Raw genomic sequence first — 22,417 nt, forward strand, 5'->3', positions numbered from 1 at the left:
TAAATTGTGTGCAAACTTTTCCTTACTGCTGAGGGATAAAAAACAAATTCATGCAAGTAGATCAGTGGTATTTTTTAAAAATCTGTTTAATGTTTATTCATTTTTTGAGAGAAAGAGAGACAGAGGGTGAGCGAGGAGGGGCAGAGAGTGAGGGAGACACAGATCCAAAGCAGGGTCCAGGCTCTGAGCTGTCCAAACAGACCCTGATATGGGTCTCGAACCCACGAATCACGAGATCATGACCTGAGCTGAAGTTAGACGTTTAACCTACTGAACCATCCAGGTGCCCCTAGATCACTGGTATTTTTATTGGCTCCATATCTCCTTTGCATTTTCCATAGAATACGGAGAAGATGACTACATAATCTGGCTGTTCTAGTGTCCTAAACACTGCCTTGAACATCCTTACTTGGATTTCTTTTTCCTACCATAGATTTTATAGTCCATTTGCCTTAAATGATACTAAATTGACCTTTATTTTTAAAGGCCATTGCAAAGATTCACTTTTCTTATTTCCCATATTCTCCTTGATCTGGGAGTAAGCAGTTGAAAATGAGGTTTTTATTACCAAATTGAACTGAAGTTTGAGGCAATTACCTAGAAAATGTAGCCTCAAGACCTACCCAAACTATTGACTATGGAATCAGACAGACTTAAATAAATTGAGAAGTTGTCTTTTATTTGCAGCTTCTATGTGATATATCTCTCAGTAGAAGCTATAATCATTGCACAATTCATCGTCTCATTTTTATTCCATTAAAATAAAATTGCAGTAATAATAGGAAATATTAAATTCAATAGATAATCACTATATATTATTAGCTGGCATGTGCCATCAGCCTGTTAATGTAATTCTACCCAGTAACTTCCTAGTGAGTGGTTATGAGCCTGAGTAATTTGTGTGTATATCAAGAACAGATAAAAATTAAAATGGTGACTTAAAAGAATAGTTTTCAGTTAAAAAAAATTTGAAATATAGTATTTAAATACTCTAGAATATAATAATCTCTAAGTGGCTTAAAAATTATTTTTAGGGGTGCCTGGGTGGCTCAGTTGGTTAAGCGACCAACTCTTGGTTTTGGCCTAGATCATGATCTCACAGTTCCTGAGTTTAAGCCCTACATCTGGCTCTGTGCTGACAGCACAGAGACTGTTTAGAATTCTCTCTCCCCTCTCTCTCTGCTTCTCCCCTGCTTGTGTTCACTCTCTCTCTCAAAATAAGTAAATAAATATTTAAAAATGATTCTTTATTATGAATACTTTTGAGGAGAAAGAAATGCAGATCTTCATCCATAAAGCTCCTGATAAAGTTTCAAAGTAAATAAGAAAATAAAAAAAAAAAGAAAAAAGAAAGAAGGTGATTTTCTATTAATAAGGAATTTTGAAAGTATATTAAAAAATTGAGTTGAAACTATGTATAATAGTCTAATATACAAGTATATTGTTAATATGATATCATTGTACATAAAAAACACTGATTAGCTGCATAGTTTTAAGTGTGCTTAAGGAAAAAGATTTTTTTAAAAGTTTTTTTTTCCTCTCCTTTAGTAGCAAAGGGAATGTGCTGTTTTTTTTCTGTTTTTTGTTTCACATTTGTTTTATTTAGTTATAATGACAATAAAAATATTTATATATATTTAAATTTATCTGTATTTTATTAACATTTTTCCATATTCTCATAGACCTAATTGTTTCAATATAAGTATTTTGATAATTAGATATACATACCATTGATCTACTTACATATTCCTGATTGAAGGAAATAATTTCCCCTTCTCTCCACATTAAGCTGTGCTGCAATATATATTCTTGCATATAAAACTCTAAGCTTTGGCCTATAATCAGGCCATTCTGTCATCAGGTACGTTGATTATAGGGAACCAGAACTATAGGCTTATTAGCCATCTACTAAGGAAGAACTTAACTGAGATTATTGATCTTCAATTTATTATCAATTTAAAAATTTAAAGCATGATTGCTCTACATATCTAAATTTAATACTACCTTGAAATAGATTTTAAGGGGCGCCTGGGTGGCTCAGTCGGTTAAGCGTCCGACTTCAGCTCAGGTCATGATCTCACGGTCTGTGAGTTCGAGCCCCGCGTCAGGCTCTGTGCTGACAGCTCAGAGCCTGGAGCCTGTTTCAGATTCTGTGTCTCCCTCTCTCTCTGCCCCTCCCCTGTTCACGCTCTGTCTCTGTCTCAAAAATAAATAAACGTTAAAAAAAAAAAATAGATTTTAAAATGATGAACAAAGGACAGGTTATTAAATAAAGGATAACAAAACTGTACTTGTTATTTACCTATTAATCACACTTACAAATCATGAGTTGATAAAAATAATCTTTTTAACTTATTATGAAGCTTTATCTAATTGTCAGAGCTTCCCCAGTGTCTCTGCAAGTCTCACTGAAAGACTTACTTTAAAAATTTGAAACTTTTATAAGCTGCCTTTGAAAAAAAATAATAGCATATTAAGATGAATTCTATTACAACATTCCTCCCTCACACTAGTGTATTTTTGTCATAACATGTATCACCTTCGAATGTATTACTGTTTATGTCTCTCTCCCCTAGAATGTAAACTCCATAGAGGAAGATATTTTTAATTTGTTTTGTTCATTGATATATCCCAAGTGTCTAGAAAATGTACCTTGTATATAGTTGGGACACAATAAATATCTGCAGACTTAATCTTGGCTTGGCCTCTGTTCTGTATTTTTGTCTTTTTTTCACTTTCTTTTTCTATCTATGTGTTTATTTCACTCCTGTATTTATGTCACTGTCTTAGGCACTCTCTATATGGTAGCCTCAGAAATTCCAGGCTTAAATCATCTTTACAGCTAGCAATTCCAGAGGAAATAGAGCTTCAACTTCATAATAGTCCTAGAAAATTCTCAGAGTATATATTTTTATTAGGCTGGCTGGTTCATAGGTCCATTCCTGAGCCAATCATCATGATGGGTTATGTGTAAGATGGAAAAATGGAAAGCCTTGATTGTCTTGGGTGTTACTTGGATTTGGCCTGAACAACAGCAGCATCACCTGGGAACCTATTAGATATGCAGATTCTCAGGCCTCATTCAGACCAACTGAATCAGAATCTGCATTTAAACAAGATTCCCTGGTGATATCCCTTTAGTTTATGTACCCAGTTGGAGCTAGAAAGATGGGAAGAGCGGTGTGGTTATCAATTCACACAAACTGAAAGTGAGAGAGAAGTGATTGCTCAAAGAGAATTTGAATGCCCTTATCAGAAGGCAGAATGGATGTCAGGCATGCAGAAACAAGAGATATCCATTAAAATATACAATATGTATTCAGTAATTATTATATACCAATAATGTATACTATACTACATACTGTGCTCTTTTCATATATTACATAGTATTCACAGCATCGCACGAGACATTATCAGATAGGATACCCTGGGCTTCAAGAGATTAAGTAATTTATACAAAATTTTTCTTGGGGATATAATAAGATGTCAATAATATAATATAATGTCAATTAGTTATAAGTACCCTGGAGAATGATTAAACAGAATAGAGGATAGAGCAATGATGCAGGATGATGGGAGGGAGGGATCCATTTAGGTAGGAAGGTCAAAATGACTCTGAGGAAGTGAAGTCTTAGCAGACACTTCAGTGTACTGAAGGACAACTCATGGAGGGTCCTGATTAATACCATACTAGACAGGAAAAAGGACAAGTAGAAGCTGTGAGCTGGGAAAGAACTTGGCATGTTTGAAGAAAAGGAAAGAATAATACAAAAAAGCCATTGTGGCTACAGTGAAATGAATACAGATGGTTAGGTAATAGGGATAATCAAGACTCATTTCATGAAGGATCTTAGGCAATGGCTGGGATATTGTCAATTATTCTTAGCACAATGAAAAAAATCATTGGAAGCTTTGGGGCAGGATAGTGACATGACTTTATATTTCAATTGTATTGTCCAGGGAGTAGGCAATAGTGAATAAAGCATAGATGGAGAATTATAGAAGCCCGGGGGACTATTTAGGAGCCTGTTTCAATGCTGGTTCAGGCAAGAGATGAGAGATTGTGCAACCAGGATGGCAAAGGGGATTTTTGAGGGGCTGAGGACATATTTTGAGTGTAGAACAAATAGGAATTGCTAATGAGCTGAATATGTGTGTGTATGAGTTAAAGATAATTACTCTTATGTTTTTGCCCTGAGAAAATGGGTGGACATTTGTGGTAGCTGCTGAAAGGAGAACCCTAGGGATGAATGAAGCTGGAAAATCAAGAGGACTATTTTGGACATATCAAATTTGGGATGCCTATTTAGATCCCAGTGAAATTGCTAGGCAAACAATTGGATAAAGTACTTTAGAGAGGTTTGGGTTGTAGATAAGAGTTTGGGAAACAAGTGGAGAATGCGTAAGCAGAATAGAAGATAGAGCAATGACCCAGGATGATGGGAGGGGGGGATCAATTCAAGCCATGGAACTGGATAATTCAGGCTACACTTCACAGTCTCTCATTGACACAGGCTAATAAAGGCCTTACCATCTTGTAGCCGTACCCACTGTGGTACAAGGCCTCCTTAGCCCCTGTGATAGATGAAAAAAGAGCCAGAGGGTGTCATACCTGGTCTGTCTTTAGGACAAGAAGTGACATTTATCCCTTTCCCCTAATAGCTTAATGCCCAGGACTAGTCAATACCCTTGCCTAATAACTGCAAGGGCTGGAAATGTGGAAAAATGCATGAATGTTGGGTGACCACTGCTGTCTCTCACATATCACTTTTTTTAGGGCTCAATGAATAGTTGTTTTTATTTTTAGTTTTATTTTATTCCCAGTATAGTTAACATAGTGTTATATTGGTTTCAGGTGTATATATAGCGATTCAACAATTCCAGACATCACCCAGTGCTCATCATGACAAACGTACTCCTTGATCCCCATCACCTATTTCACCTACTCCCCATTAATCTCCCTTCTGGTAACCATCAGTTTGTTCTCTATAGTTAAGAGTCTGTTTCTTGGTTTGTCTTTCTCTTTTTTTCTTTGCTCATTTGGTTTCTTAAATTCCACATATGAGATACATCATATGGTATTTGTTTTTCTCTGACTTATTTTGCCTAGCATTATACTCTCTAGCTCTATCCATGTCATTGCAAATGGCAGGATTTCATTCTGTTTCATGGCTGAATAATATTATATATTCTTCTCTATATATTCATCTATTGATGGACACTTGGCTGCTTTCATAATTTGGCTATTGGAAATAATGCTGCTATAAAAAAGAGGTGTATGTACCCTCCTAGTATTTTCATATTCTTTGGGTGGATACCCAGTAGTGTGATTAGTAGATTGTAAGGTAGTTCTATTTTTAATTTTTTGAGGAAGCTCCATACTGTTTTCCACAATGGGTGCACCAGTTTGCATTCCCACCAACAGTGTAAGAGGGTTCCTTTTTCTCCCCATCCTTGCCAACACTTTTGTTTCTTGTGTTTTTGACACTTGCGATACCTCATTGTAATGTTGATTTGGATCTCCCTGATGATAAATGACGATGAACATCTTTTCATGTCTGTTGGTCATCTGCAGGTCTTTGGAGAACTCTCTTCATGTCTTATGCCTGTTTTTTAATTGGATTGTTTCTTGGCTATTGAGTTGTGTAAGTTCTTTATGTATTTTGGATACTGACCCTCATAGTATCTGATTTCTATGTGGGTAAAAACAGAGGGAAAAAGCCATCCACACCAAAATATTAACATAAGCCCATAGTATTTTGGTACATTTCTAACAGTAATTTAAAGTAATTATCTAGGACTAAGACAAACCCATGTTGTAGTGGCAATGCCAAGGGGTGGCTTAGAGGTGGTAAGGTGAGAAGGTTTTAGCTTCTTCTAATAGCATCTGTCATTTTCCACCAACCAAATCTTTGCCAAATCTAATGTGGGCAATTAACATTTTCTCTTATCTAATGTAAAACATATGTAAATGAATCTTCAAACTCCTTTTTAATCAGAAAACTGCTCATAAATGCCTTCTAGGAAAGAGGTGCCTGGGTGGCTCAGTTGGTTAAATATCCGACTTTGTCTAAGGCCATGATCTCATGGTTCGTGAGTTTGAGCCCTGTGTGGGCTCTGTTCTGTCAGCCCAGAGCCTGAAGCCTTCTCTTGATTCTGTGTCTCCCTTTCTTCCAGCCCTCCTCCCACTCTATATATAGCATCTCTATATATGATTTTCAAGAGTGTTTATTAGGTCATTGCAATTCATGTAGCAGTTAATACAAAGAGAAATTCTTGTAGTGATCTGTTTTGTAAATGTTTTCCAGCCTCTTTTTTTAAAGGTTACACTCCAGATTGGAAGTTCTGAATAGAATTATTTTGAAAGCAAATATTTATCTGTTTTAAAAGCCCAAAGACCTTATTGTTTTCCATCCAAACACCAGCTAGAAAAATCAATATTGTCTTTTAAAAGGAAATGGTTTGGTTGCTTAAGCATCATCAGAATGCTTTCTAACAACACTAAGGCATTTAATTTTGGAAAAACAAAAATTCTGAAGAATGTTTGAAGAACAGTGGGGGAAGGGGGAAACTAACAGGTAATGAACTTCAAGAGTGTTGCCTCTTGAATACAGTGACTCAAATAATGACATTAGTTACAGATATTTGGATGGTCTAAACAATTATTCATTATTTTATAGGATTGTTAGGTTTTGCTGTTTAATTGGGACAGTATATACCAAGTACTGGGCCCTTTGGGTGTGTGTGTGCGCGCGCACACGCGCGTACCCAAGTCTGGTTGCTTATTCATCTCAAAGGAAACAGGTTAAACAGAGACCTTTTCAAAGTAATCTAAGAAATGTAATCTTCTCATCATTATTTCATTCAAATCATTTTTAATATTGATAGTAATGAATAATACCACCATGATTTCTTTTTATGTAAAAATCAGTAGCATTGTTGGTTTTAATTCTCAGTTGGAAAGCATCTTTTATGACCATCAATGGAAATATTTGTTTTAATTTCATATATTATACTGTTACATGAAGTGAAATTAAGCATTTTTAATGTACATATGTGAGTATAAGTCATTTGTGTATGCTAACCTCTTATCTATTTACTAACTTATCCAAGAATTCAAGCTGGCTTACATTAATTAATAAAATAATACAGGAAAAAAATAAAAAATCAGGTCTATGGCAGACTGAGATAGAGTAAAATTTCTAGAAGAGAGAAAGTTAGAACACACAAGTGTTCATTGTGAGGATCCTATTTATATAAATTTATCATGAAATCTATGGTGGTGAGTAAAAGACACTAGGAAAATATGAGGATTGGAATTTTTAATAAAGAGAAGCAGCTACATTATCACACGGCTCAGTTAAGCTTTAATTATGAGATGCTAAATTAATACCAATTTACACTTATTTGATTAATTATTCAATCTAAGAAGTGTAAGTACTTGGTAATAAATATTTGCATTTGAAAAGCCATAACCAAAGGAAAATCTGTTTTGGATACCTATTTCATGTACTAATTTGTTGCTAGTAAGAAAATCAGTTTAGTAGCAGCTGCAAATGCACTTGAATTTGATGGAATTGTAATTATAGAGGGGGAAAAAAACCGATAGCAAAGTAAACAGAGTGAAACAGTACTAAGACGAAAATAGAACTGATTTGCCTGTTTCTCTGAAAAATTCCAGGTGTTGTCAAAGTGGATTACGGAGATGTGTCAGTCAGGAAAACACTAAGAGAAAATCTGAAGTGTAAGCCCTTTTCTTGGTACCTTGAAAACATCTATCCGGACTCCCAGATCCCAAGACGTTATTACTCACTTGGTGAGGTATGAATTATTTATTTTGGTTAAGTTATAAATATATTTTGCAAATGGAGCAATTTCTAAGGAACTCAATGTTTTTTTATGTTATGAATAAAATGGTTTAAGCGTTTTTAAATAGATCTATTTTAAGTAAATTCTCAAGTCACTTATAGTCTCAAAGACTGTAAAGGTCTTTATCACTGAGATTTGCAAAAGTAAGGGATAGTTTAAGACTAGTATTTTCTTATTTATTTACCAACAGGTCAGAAACTTTTTGGTCATATGGATCTTCCACTTTTATAATTTATTGTGAACGCTAAGAGCTTTGGTTTAAGTGGGATAAAATCTACATTTAATGTATTGAAACTAAACCTGATAATTTTAAAACTTACTTATTAATCCATTAAAAATAATGTTTTCTGGGGGCACCTGCGTGGCTCAGTCGGTTAAGCGTCCGACTTCAGCTCAGGTCATGATCTCCCAATTTATGGGTTCGAGCCCCACGTCAGGCTCTGTGCTGACAGCTCAGTCTGGAGCCTTCTTTGGATTCTGTGTCTCCCTCTGTCTCTCTGACCCTTCCCCACTCGTGCTCACACGCGCTCGCTCACTCTCAAATAAACATTGAAAATTTCTTTTTAAAAAAATCATGTTATCTGGGGACACCTGGGTAGCTCAGTTGGCTAAGCATCTGACTCTTGATCTCAAGGTCATGAGTTCAAGCTCTACATTGGGCTCCATGCTGGGCATGGAATCCACTTAAAAAAAAAATGGATGATGATGATATCCATTACATGTTAATATAAGTAATATGTTTAAAAATATATATTTTCCAAAGCAAAATCAAATAGTAAGATTAGCATCAGTTATATTTTTGTAAATTGCATTACTGTCTGGCCTAATAGAAGTTAACTGGAGTCATCTGTTTTGGTACTCAGTCTACTGTAATATCACACATCGTGTAGCCTCTGAGAGTCTCCTTGTACATCCATGAGGACTAATATCTCAGTGTAATTTAAATCGTGTTGACTGTGTAGGCCCACTGAAAACCACTGACCCTGTGCCATTGTTTTCTAAAATGTCTATTATCTTTAGAAATACATAGTTGGTTTCATTATGACTATATAAACATATATTCAGTGTCTCAAACTTAAAACCCATTCCTTTATGAATTATATGTTCCACATTTGTAATTTTCCACTAAATAGGGATTAGATTTAAGAATCATAACTAATTTAATACTGGCTGTAATTAAATAATTTTGACAGCAATGATGCAATGCACTTGGAAAATAATTATTAATTAGGTCTGTCCTTCGGTTAAAATTGCCATTTTCTTGGATCATAATAGAATATCTGAAATGTATAGAATATAATCTAGCACTTTTTTGGTTCATTTGCTGAAAATAAAAATCTGTAACTTTAATCTATAAATGTAATTTATTTATGATTAAGTAGAAAATGATTGAAGAAAAAAAACACTGAAACTGGGTGGACCCCTACCTGAACTGGTTTTTAAAGGCTGTTTTTCTGTGCCACATCCTGGCACTATTTGTCAAATCTCCTCTTCCTGGTTAACCATGTAAATATCTCTTTATAGAATCTTTCAGTTTACATCTATTTAACCTTAATCTGAATAATGTAGTGCAAAAATTCATGTGTAAATAACAGTGAATGTATGAGTTTCTAAGTGTCATTCTAGTTAATAGTCCTGTGCCTCAGGGTGTTGTTGTTTTTAATTCTTGTTGGCTTTTATTGGGGGGAGGTTGTTGCCATTGTTTTTCAAATATGCAACATTTCCACGTAAGTACTAATGTTACAGTGATTTATATTTAAAACATTAAAAAAAGTGCTTTTTAAACTAAAACACTGTTTGCATGCTAGTTATTATGATCTAATGCTACTGAAGATCATCAATATCTAATACTTTCTTTCATTTCTTTACTGAAAAGTTTAACAATTGTGAACTTGACAGTACCCTAAGAAGAAGGGCATGTTTCCATTCTTGTAGTAGAGTGTTTCTCTGGCTGCAGTCAGTGGACCCAGCTAATGAGTAAATATGGATTACTTTTTCTAAAATGAGGTATCACCAGGGCATATAACAAAACAGATAAGAGTAAGGAGACTTTTTTGAAATTCTCTGGGGCCACCAGAGTGACTCCTGAGAAAGGGCTCTAAAACAGAACCTAGATATTTACTTCTGTTTTAAAAATCCAATTTTATGGGGTGCCTGGGTGGCTCAGTCGGTTGACTGTCCCACTTCGGCTCAGGTCATGATCTTGCAGTTCGAGGGTTTGGGCCCCACATGGGGCTATGTTCTGACAGCTCAGAGCCTGGAGCTTACTTCGAGTTCTGTGTCTCTGGCTCTCTCTGTCCCTCCCCCGCTCATTCTCTGTCTCTCTCTCGAAAATAAACATTAAAAAATTTCTCTTTAAATCCAATCTTATGGTTTCCTGTGCTACATCAAGGAAACCTAATTAACTGACTTGCTAAAAAACTAAAAATATAGTGTGGGTAAATTCCTTTGTACAACCTACTGATTTTGAATTGGCTGTCTTCTGTGATAGATCAGTTGGCCGTATTTTAATGTGCAGAAATGGGTTGAAAGAGAGAGATTGCACCTTTCTGGGTTTTTGAAACATATCCAGAAAAGGCAGCATGTTGTATTGAAAAAATCCCAGACCTTGGAGGCAAGCAGAGGAAGGTTTAAATCCTGAAGTCATAGCTTACTACTCAAATGGCACTAGGTATCCTCTCTGCTGCCTGTTAGCAATGTGAAGACAATCATAAAGGGCTATAGTGATGATTGGAGATATAAAGCATCTAGCATAATGCCTTGCAAGGAGTAGTAGAGCAGCATCAGTAGTAACAGTTATTGTAATTATTATAGCTACCATTTACTGATGTCTCATTTAGTCAAACACTACGCTAGATGCCTTATAACAATTCCATGTATATTTAAAAAGTATTTAATTTCTTATTAAAAAAATCTCAACTCCATGACTTGGGATTTATTATTATCCCCGTTTAAAATGGAAACTGACATATAGAAGTTTTATGTGATTCACCTATAGGTCATTGAGCTACCTATTAAAGTCAGGATTCAAATACATGTTAGTCTGACATTAAAGCTTGCTTTTTCTTATAATTAGAAAGACAAAATAGCTTGTATTACTACAGTTTATTCAAAGTGCTTTCATTAAATAAGAGGTGGAGTTGGAATCTATATGTTACATGCTAAGGATGCAAAGTCAAATAAGTGAAACCCTTTACTCTTAACCCATTCTACCAAAATGGGGGCAGGAGATATGGCAAAAAAAAAAACAAAAAAAAAACCCACAAATAGTTAAGAAATCCCAAGAAATAAAAGATGCCCTATATGAAGTACATAGGCATGCTATGAAGTGCTGCTTCAAAATCCCCCAAAATTCAAAAACCTATGAGATATAATAAGTTTTAAACTTGGATAGTGGGATATTAATGTGCTGTAGTTTTCCACTTTAAAACAAGCCTTAAAGAGATGCAATCTAGCATCTGTTTCCATGGAAACAGAAGGACAATTTTACCAAGCACTACTTCCCAATTCAATTTTGCATAGTCATGTATACATAATTTAAGATGGACATTTTGATAATGAGTTTGGGATCAACTGTTAATGGACAACAGACATTTACTTAAAGCTTTTTCTTTCTTACCTCCTGCCATTAACCATTTTTGGAAGAAAGTAAAAAGCTGTCTTTCCTTATACAAGAAGGTTATTTTTTTTTCAAGTAGTGGGAGCCTCAGAGTGGTATCAGATATCTAAGCTACTTATCAAGACAACAAATGATTTCTTTGTAATATGTATATTTCTCATAGGTGCTCATCACTTAATTTAAAATGAAATTGGTAGCATTTAACAATTTTAAGTTTCCTTAAACTTCAATGTTGTTCAAAGCCTGTTATTTAATATCACAGTGTACTGGTGAATATAAATGCTTCCCTGTCAATTTTTTCTTTATAACATTTTTAGCTGTTTTGGAAGATGCAAATGTGATATTCAGTTTCTCATTATCCTGTATCATCACCAAAATAATCATTAGGAAAATTATTGATATCAGTGTCTTAATTTCTTATGTTTGAATCTTACTCAGGTAATTGAAATATTACTTTATCCAGCCCATGAATTACATACAATTCCCAATGGGAAGTTAAAAGCTGTGCAATTGTTTTGAACTAAAACCTTTAAATAGCTTAATGAAGCATGTGCCTTTTAGGCTCAGGAAGCATATCATAATGGAAGAAGGAAGTTGAGTTCTTCATAGCATTAAATTCTTTCTTAACCAGCTCTTTAGCTTATGGAGATTTAGAATGTCAGTTTCTGATCTTGTAAATGTAAAGGCCAATTTCAGTACTATAGGATTGAAAAATAAGATTCTAAACTCGTATGTCTCACCTCAAGTTTTTGGACCAATGACAGGCCAGCATTTTGAGGGGAAAAAATGCATTGTGAGCTATATAGAATACAGGAGTATCAGGAGAAAGGGATTTCTGTAGCCAAGTGACTTGACTCTTGGGGCTCATAATTTACACTTGCATGTTGCTTCAGAGACATTTAGACATTAGCCTGTGCAGTTTGGATTGCCTTCCTGACCTCACAACTTCTTTTTCCTTTTGTATCCTTTAACCATAGCAGCTTTGGTTAAGGGTGCTGTTGCATATTGGTACCATATTCTATACATATTGTTAAAAAGCAAATTTGTGTAACTAAAAATAGGAAATGTGAAGCTGCTAGGCTTCAGGGATTGAGGGTACAATCAGTGACAGCTGAACTCAGAGGCTAACATGCTTAGAGATTTACCCTCTGTTGGTAATCAGATCTATTTATAGATCCACAGTCTTCCTGACCTTTCAATAGGATAACCAGTGAGGAAGCCTCCTTTTAGATGATTTACACAAACGGGCACATTCTCTCTGCCCATCATTATGTTTCTAAAACTCTTTGGGGTCCAGTAGCTAATTTTCAACCCAGGATAACTGAACATGCCTATGTACAGAAAAAAAAAATGTTACTCCTTCATCAGATGTTAATTTGAAGGCTGTTGGGTTGTGTAACCCACCTGAGAATAAAGTGAGTTTATCACCTAAAAAAATTTTTTTACTTCACATTGCTGATAGACTAGAACTAATTCTAATTGTATTACTTAAATAGATATTGGCACAAGCAATCATAACAAATTACATGCCAATTAGGCATTTACTGAATTCTCTCTATTCTTGTTGTGTGCTTTTGTTATCCACCAAAATAAATGAAATTATTTGATTTTCTATGCTCTTTACATTGAGTGTATGTGTGTGGACAGGGATAAATATGTCATATAGTCAGAATTTTAAAATTGGGGCATTTTAAACCCAGGTCTACATAAGCAGTCAGCTTGGATTTTTTAAATATATAGATTTTGCACTCATCCTTCTGATTTATGCACAATTTGGTAAAGAGAAAAATCTACTTAAATGCATATTCACTACAGCAATTATAATATGGAAACATTAACATTAAACTGGAATTCACTGCAAATGTGCCTATTTTCTTTAGAAGTAAAGAGAAACCAAACGCGGTTGACATATGTAAAATAATGATAATGAGTAACATAATGTGCAATTGAAAGATAAGCATGTGTTGGAGTAATTAAAGCAAAAAACTATTTTAAGTTTAGATTATTATCTTTAGAATGGATTTTACATATTGGTTTCAAAATGCAAAGGTATGAGGGTGAGGGGGGAGTATATGCCTCTTTTCTAGAACTGAGAGTTCTCATTGTTGCTTGCTGTTACAATCCAGCAGAGGGAGCAAAAGCTAATGAACAAACTATGTAAGTGGTAAGAACATTACCATGGCTGCTGCTGAGTAGAAACATTTAGAAAAAGGCTTGCTGATTTCAAACACAAAAACACAAGTGGGAAAAATACTCCCAATTTTATGTCATTAAAAATTGTTTCCAAGCAATAAAAGATTATGTGTAAACAAAGGAATCTCAAAGCAGACAACAATTAAAGTTAAAACTATGTTGGCCCTATGCCACATATTCACAGATACCCCATACCATAAGCAATGAGTCAAAAGAATTTTCCAGGTCTGAGAAGTACCAGCCTGCTCTTCTTATGTGAATACAGGTAATAAAATAGAATCGGTAAGGAATTTCTAATGAATGAAGATCATCAGTGGTTGGCTGCCTAGATTTTTCTCAGAATTAATGGCAATACCAAGTAATTGGTAATGTTTTCAGGTAATATGGTACCAGTGATGACATCAGGGTCTTTCCGGAAGTTGACTGTTTTGCTTAAACAACATTCTTTGAGGCCCCAGGGTACACTTAGAAAGGTTCTGATTTAAAAATCACACAGGATCATCCTAAATCACATCATCTTTTGCATCTCAAAAGATAAGGTACATAGATTGAACTTTCCTGTATGCCAATACCTTATCATTTACAGTAAGAGTTGCTTGATGAGGACTGTCAGTACACATTGGTGGCCATTTTTATATTTTTATGAAAATAAAGCAGATTCCCATAGTGTTGGGTTCACTGACTTGAGAATAATCTGATGTATACTAACCTGCATGGATTTTTTTTTTTTAATCTGGATTGTATCAGCCTAGTGACATAAACCTTTTGATATTGTCTCTATCCAGGTGCTGTCTCTGTCTCTCAATTTTTAAGTTGGCTATTGATACCCATTCTGTGTTCTGTCCTTTTTACATCTAATGTCATCCTAGCCATAGCCAGAAATGATTTACATGACCTCAGCCCAACAGTGGGGCATCTAGTCTTCATGATTTAGTCCCCTAGGTCTGATCCTAGCCTGCTTTCATGTGTCTTGTTCCATATGTCTTCACCATTGTCTGAATGACCTGTTGTACCCTTTACCTCTGGTTAGCTAGAACTCAATCCTTCCTTGCTCCTTCCTCTCATCTCCTTTCTGATAAATACTGCTTGCCTATCTGGAGGTCAGGACTGGGCAATTCCCAATGTCATTATAATAGCTCTCAATTCCTTATTTGGACAAATTATTTAACTTCATTGTATCTTAATATTTTCATTTATGAAATGGGGGCAATAGGTTGGTTGTAAATATTAAATTACCTGTTACACATAAGTGCTTGGAACAGCACATAGCACATATAATTATAACGATTGCTAATTATTATTATTGCAGTGGCAGTGGTATTAGTGGTGGTGGTCGTCACCCCATCTCATCTCATTCTGACAGCTGTCCTAAACCACTGACTCCTATCTGTTTCTAGTCCAGATCCCAAATCTAGCCAACTTCATCAGATTTGACTTGAGCTTCTATTTTATATCTTCTTAGCACCTGCTATATCCTCAGGGACAGGTAATATTACATGTCTAGAAACTACAAAATCATTTTGTGGAATAGTTAGAACGTTATCAAAAATAGCACAAGCATCTTTTCATGAAGTCCCCCAAATCAGTCTATTTTAGAAATCCAAAAATAAACAGTGGCAGCAGTGATGCAGTGTTTGAATCTCTTTGAGTTCTCCCATTAAAACAGAGCATCCTGGATAGCAAAACAAAAAATTGATAGAAAACACTATCAAATTAGGTGGCAGGTATTCTCACAAATCCCAAAATAGAAGTTGTCAATTTCATGACCATGTGATACTCCAATCTTTGCCGGAGGAAGCAAAGAAAGCAATGGGATGTCTGATGGAAATGAGACCCAGATAACCCCCAAAGTGCTTACAGATACTCATGAGAAATTGCCTCAGGCCACTTTGATAATAGTAGCTGAAACTGGGAGAGGTGTTTCTATACAGTCCAATTTGTAAGTCAGTGAAAAGTCTCCTTTCTAATGTCTGAAAGGCTTACACACTCTGAGACTTGTGATTTCTTAAAACTCACTAGCTGAAGTTCCTTCTTAGAAGAAACTTCAAGGAATAAAGCCCAATTAAGGGGTAAGAGACAATGAGGACAAAGGAAATGGAAAATCCAGATGAAAATAGGAGAAATGAACAGAACCAGGAGATCTCAAAAAACAGAAGGCTATTATTTCAACTTTTCAGAAAAGTACAGGAACGGGAGAGCCAGACTTGTGAAGTTAATTAGAAGTGGTCTTCTATATCAACATTCCCAGTTGGGACAGCTGGGAACATTTGCCCTTCAACTTTCCCACTGGGCACTGAGGGAATCGACTTTACTATGAAGACCTCCTTTTCTCTCCACCAGCACCCAGAGTCTTCAAAATAGGTAGTCCTCCAGCTAGCAAGTACTCCACTATGTTCTATTGATGCAAGGGGTTTCAACCCTGAATATACACTCAAGTTATGTGCAGAGCTTTAAGCTCTCTCCTGGCCCTATTCTAGACCATTTGGATCAGAATCTATGAGGGCAAGGCCAGGCAGAAGCATATTATAAAAGCTTTCCAGATGGGAACCACTGAAAAAGTTACTTTAGAAAGGAAGACTAATTATAATAGTAATGTCACCATTTAACATCAAAAACCTGCATAACTCCCTCCAAAATGGTAGTTGCTAAACTTTGCTGGACATTAGAATTACCTGGGGGATTTTAAAACCCCAGATGGCCAAGTGATACCCTCCACCATCTAAATGGGAATGTGTGGACTTGGGAATCAGGCAACAGAAGAGTTTAAAGATTCCAGCTGATTCCCAAAAATAGAAAAGAAAGAAATGGTCTCCTGATAAAACCCTCTCTCTTAAAAGGTCAGGAGAATTGGATTCATGTAATAATAAGAACAATAATAATTAGAAGAGGATGGCCACAGTAAAAATAAAGATAACAAGGAGGGGAATGATCTCTCTACAAACAATGCATGGACACCAAAGCTTTATGCCCATAGACAGGAAAAGTGTACCTAATATTTCAAAATGAACTAAAATAAATTGTATAATGATAAAATGTAGAAAAGAATGCTATAAATCAAACTTAGAAATACTTTTAAAATGAGTGCGTGAAATGTAGTAAAGAATTAGAAATTAAAGAATGAATTCATTTAGAAACAAAGGCTAACCTTGAAACAACACAAGTCAATAATCCCAGAAACCCCCAATAATTCCACTTTTAATAGAAGGTCACATATAGAAGAGAAGCAAGAAGATCCAAAGCAATAGGATTTTCTAATGGGAAAAATCAAAACAATAGAATAAAATGAACATTACTAACTATAATTTAAGAAAATGCTTTCCTGAAAGTAAAATTGAAACTACATGTTGAAAAGGAATGCTATGTTTCTGGAAGAGTGATCCAGAATGAATGATATTAAGATGCATAGTGGTAACTCTATTGAACTTTAAAGAAAAGAAAAAGATCAGTTTGGCATTCAAGCAAATAGACATTTGTAAAAAAGAATAAGGCAAAGAAAACCAGATTATCATTAGATTTTTCAAAAGCAACTATTTACGCTGGAAGTAAATTGCATAACATTTTAAAGATACTCAAGGAAATAGATTGTGAGCCAAGGATTTCAGATATACCAAATTGATTTTCAAATATAAAGGCCATATATATATTTATCAACATGCAAGAACTCAGAAAATTGTTTCCAGTAAAGGGAAACATCATTTGTCCATTTGCTCAGGCAAAACCTTGGAATGCGGCTTGTCTTTTTTTCCTCTCATAGCTCATATCCAATTCAATCACAAATCTTATTTGTGTCTGTCTTAAAAACATCCCCAGTTTGACCTATCCACCTCTATCGCTATCCTATTTCAAGCGGCCACCATCTCTAGCCGGCATGACGACAAGACTCCCCTTACGTGTTTCTCTGCCTCTACTCCTTACTCCCTCTAATCTGTTCTCACAGCAGCCAGAGAAAGCTATAAATAGGTCATCTTCAGGCTTAAACACTTAATGATTTCTTACTTTATTTAGCATTGGATACCTCTCTCCTCTGCCCCTTGTTCACTGCACCCTGGCCACATTGCTAAGCTTGTTGTTTGACTCAGTTTTTCTCAGCTGCAGAGAGCATACATTTGCTGTTCCCTCTGTCTGGAATACTTCTCCACACATGGAAATATGGTTATTCTCACTTTACTGAGGTATATCTTCGAGTATCATTTTCTCAGAGTGGCCTTCCTAGTCCCCTAAAATAGTACTCCTTCCATCACTTTCTCTACCCTTCCTGTGTTCTTCATAGAAGTTCTTGAGCTTCTGATTATTACAAATGTATTTGTGCATTAAACTCTTCTTTAAAATATAAGCTTCAAGGTGGAGAGGACTATGTTTATTTCATTCACTTCAGTAGCCTCAGCACCTTCAATGGTGTTTACATGAAGTACACATACTCTCAATAATATTTGTTGGATAAATGCATTCATAAGAGGAGTTACAGACCAAGCTTATAGGTCTATAAGCTATAGGTTAATAATAATTACTGAGGACAAAATACTTTGGAAGCATCCTTAAGTTCTGTGCTTAGTTTGTCAAAAAGTAGGATGATATGCATCCTCATATGTCCCTTTAAAATGCTACTGTCAGAGTATGTACAGGTCTGAATATGGCTTCAAATCTTCTTTTGTCCATCAAAAAGACAAAATTTTATAAATGACAGCATATTGCCCCTTTAATTATTAACCAGAATCTATTCAAGTATCATGAATCTAGCAGAGGTCCTCTGAATCAGATTGCATAGCTTACATGTAAAGGTGAATTAATCATTTTGTGACAATTTATTCCTCTAAGGGTTATAGTATTATACTACTCTGTACGTTTTAAGAATAATATAGCATTTTATTATTTCTCAAGAAGTCTGCCTTTTATGAAATGTTAAGAAAGTCAGATATAAAGAATTTAAATATAAACTTTATGTCATGTGTTGATTAGGTCATATGCAACATAGGCAGCCTGATAAACATCATCTATCAATTGTTACCTTTCTCAATTCTGTCAAGCTACAGGTCCTGAAACCTTTAATCTTCGCTTATAGTCTCAGTATCCTTCAGTGCCTGAACCAACCTATATCAGATTAAGAGTGTATTTCAGCCCTAAACCTACCAGTGTGGAACTTGAACATGATTTTGCTTCTTGAAGTTTACGTCCTTTCTCTTTAACATTCATGGTGTGTTCTGATCTTTCTAATGTGTTGCAGCTCAGGTTCTTGATGAAAGGATCTATAATCCTGCTCTGAATCTCAATGCATTGACACTTCTGCTCAGCTCTTTCAACCTTTGCAAAGTATGAATTCCAATCCCCACTATTCTCAATTGCTGACTGGGGCCTTAAAGCAAATCACACCACTTTTCCCAATTCCAGGAACCATTACTTGCCCTTTGCATTCTGCATCAGACAAAAAAGTGATTCATATAAACCTCATCTATCCTTTTTAGAAGTTTGTGATCTTATTCATTTGCCAATATGAAGAAAGAAATATGTACCTAAAGCATAGATGACTAATTAGATGTATGCAAATAATGTATAAGTGAATAGTAAGATATGCAGGTTCTAGTAAGAGTCACAGCTAAGAACTTTTCGGAAGCAGAGTGGACAAGTATAAATACATACTTGTAGTTTAGACTAAGGGAAAAATTAAAAACATTCCCATTCCATTTATTGTAAATGCCTTTTTAATTATTCGTTCGTGCTTGATTTAGTAATTTTAGCATCTTTAAACTCAATGATTGGCTTTTGTAATTACATGTGTCCCAAAGACAAATTGACATTATGTTAATTATGGAACTAATGCAGTATTTGAGTTTAAACCAAGAATCTTATGCTTGCACTTGGCAATTTAATCTTGTTTTTGAGGGATTTTTAATATGAAATCACCATTTAGCTTTATAATAGCTCTTCTTAGGTCAACTCTTTTCCATTAAGTTTGGCGTTAGGTATGAAAAAAGATGAATGGATATGTTTTAGTTACAGAAAAACAATAATTAATCTTTATTAACATATGATGGAATATCTAGTAATAAAGCAATCTAAAGACACATAAATTTGATATTTAACCAATTTGTTTCAATTCCTTTGCATATGGTACCACAGGAGTTCAAGAATAGACTATGGATTTTTGAGTGGAATTTGGCAACTGCCCTAATTTTAAAAGGATTTGGGAATGAATAATTTGTAATATGTAGATATTTCCCCATTCTCTGATACTATGCTATAAACAAGGAGTGCCTCTTGATTATATGCTAATGACAATGCCATTGCTGTTCAAGTTTACTTAAGTAGGAGTTTAGACAGAAAAAGACAAATATTTTGTGTTCTTGGAGAAATTTCCTTGCAAACATGTATCATCTTATTATCAATATACAATTTGATGACACCAGGAAGATTTTCTGACATGTTTTTGTATGTTTCCTTTAGATAAGAAATGTTGAAACCAACCAGTGTTTAGACAACATGGGCCGCAAGGAAAATGAAAAAGTGGGTATATTCAACTGTCATGGTATGGGAGGAAATCAGGTAAACTCTTTTTTTTTATCAGCTTCATCTTTGGGGGAGAATATTGCTGTGAAGCAATCATAGTAAATCAGAACTCACATGCCAATAACAATAAAGTCTTAGCTTAAGAAATTAATGGGCATTCAAATCAAGAACTAATTTGCCTATTACCCTAAGTATCTTAAGAAAGCGCTACAGAATTTAATAGGGCAGCATTTTCAATGATCCCAATTAATGAAGATAGCCAAATATTTTAGACCTATCTCAATTTACCATGTATGGGCAAATGAGGACCACATTTTATTCTGTTATTAACTGAATAGTATGAAATAACCCCTCAACTATGATGTTTTCCCAATGGTGCTTATTCTAAATTGTTTTTGTAAATGTATATCGTGTTTTCTATGAATTTCTGGGGTTCAGTAAAATTTTTAAATGCATGAGTAAGCACTTCTGTTACATTTTTGCTTTGGGTGTCTGAAGATGCTCTTTGGACCAGGTAAAAATGTAGTATTTAAACAAAATTGATGCTTGATTAAAAGTCCAAGACAGCTTTTTTTTTTTTTTTTTTTTTTTTTTGCGTGTTGCAGTCCAATTATTAGAGTCCTGTCAGACTATAACAAGGTTTCTTGTATGCTCTTTAAATGTTGAAAAGTGGCTCTGCAAGGTGGGCATGTGCAGGCTGCTGAGCTGTGAGTCTTCAGATGGGGCAGCCCTGCTGTTGTGGCCATTTTGAGAAACAGAATTTGGAATTTGTAGAGATTTATAATAGAGTTTGAAGTAGCTAATCCTCAGTAGACAAGTTGTCTACAAAAGTTGAGGAGATATACACCAGTGAGTTCTTTGTTTAGTACATTAGAGTAAAATTAGGAAACAAAAGTTATTCTGTCCAGCACATCATGGTTACAGAGGTAATGCAGTTAAATGTGTCAAGAATCTACAGAGAAAAAGCAATAGCCATGTTGAGTTTTGACACTATACTTCAAATAGGACCTGTGTGATTCAATGGAGAACGTTAAAAAAGGAATTTTTTAAAAACCAAAAAAAAATATTTATTAAAATCCTAATTGTCCAAAATTTCAATGTAAGCAGGAAAATATTTAAACCATAGTCTCTAAATTAAAGCATGGAAAAGTAACTTTATGAAACAAAATAGGAACAATATAGGCAGAACAATGGCAAAGCACTCACAAATAGTTCAGCTTGTATATTGGTTCACCATGAATGTGAGAGGCCTCTACTACCAAAACCAATGTAATCCTAATTAATTCAGCTGGAAATGGAAAAGTTGAACTGTTAGAGGACTAACTGTGCAGTGTTTAATTTTTTCCCAAATGACAGTAAGAAATTTGGAAGTAGTCAACTCTTAACATTTGTTTGGGTCGTCAGTGACTTTGTCAAGAAACCAAAAACTTTCTATCTTTGCATTCTTCTATCCATAAAGTTACCTTTAATCATTGGCTGGTCACATGAGGGCTGCTGAAACTCCAGATATCATGTCCACTTTCAAGGCAGGAAGAAATAGGGGTAGAGAAGAGCTGCAGTAACCATGATTGTCCTTTTATTAGGAAAAACAAGACTCCCTAAAGGCTTTACATACCTCCCTATAAGTCTTTTTGGCCAGAAACGTGTTACTTGAATACCTCTAGCACAAAAACACTGAATATTTTACTACACTTACATGTGACTACTCCATACAGTTCATTTACCATGGATACTGAGTGGACATGTAGAAGTGTCTCCCATAATGTATTTCAGCAGCTTATGAAAAAAGGTCAACTGATCATCTGGACCATGATGATCTGTAGAATTCCAAAAAGCCACACTATTTACGACATCCTTCTGATTCTAATGCAGATGAAAATGAAGGAGGAAGATAACCTAGATGATTTATCCTAAGTTTTTTTTAATGTTTTTTAATTTATTTTTGACAGAGCATGAGCGGGGGAGGGGCAGAGAGAGGGAGATACAGAATCCGAAGTAGGCTCCAGGCTCTGAGCTATCAGCACAGAGCCTAACGCAGGGCTCAAGCTCATGGACTGCAAGATCATGACCGGAGCCGAAGTCAGACGCTCAACCGACTGAGCCACCCAGGCACCCCAATCCTCCTAAAGTTTTTTAAGTTGCCATAGTATTAAAAAGGATAACTAGTCATATATCTGTATTTTTCTAAATGACACAAAACACCTGGATGATAAATGTTAAAAATTACATTATTCA

General features: G+C 35.1%; 1 protein-coding gene across 4 annotated transcripts in view; it reads left to right on the forward strand.

The window, feature by feature from the left end:
* Window positions 1-22,417, forward strand: part of GALNT13 (polypeptide N-acetylgalactosaminyltransferase 13) — a 545,013-nt gene that overhangs the window by 472,879 nt on the left and 49,717 nt on the right. For all 4 annotated transcript variants that reach the window (XM_045479868.1, XM_045479870.1, XM_045479867.1 and 1 more), the window contains exons 10-11: window positions 7,682-7,821; window positions 20,120-20,218. In XM_045479868.1, the coding sequence (XP_045335824.1) occupies window positions 7,682-7,821; window positions 20,120-20,218 (239 nt within the window). The remainder of the gene's footprint in view (window positions 1-7,681; window positions 7,822-20,119; window positions 20,219-22,417) is intronic.

Source organism: Leopardus geoffroyi, chromosome C1 (assembly GCF_018350155.1).
Source record: "Leopardus geoffroyi isolate Oge1 chromosome C1, O.geoffroyi_Oge1_pat1.0, whole genome shotgun sequence".
Lineage (NCBI taxonomy): Eukaryota > Metazoa > Chordata > Mammalia > Carnivora > Felidae > Leopardus > Leopardus geoffroyi.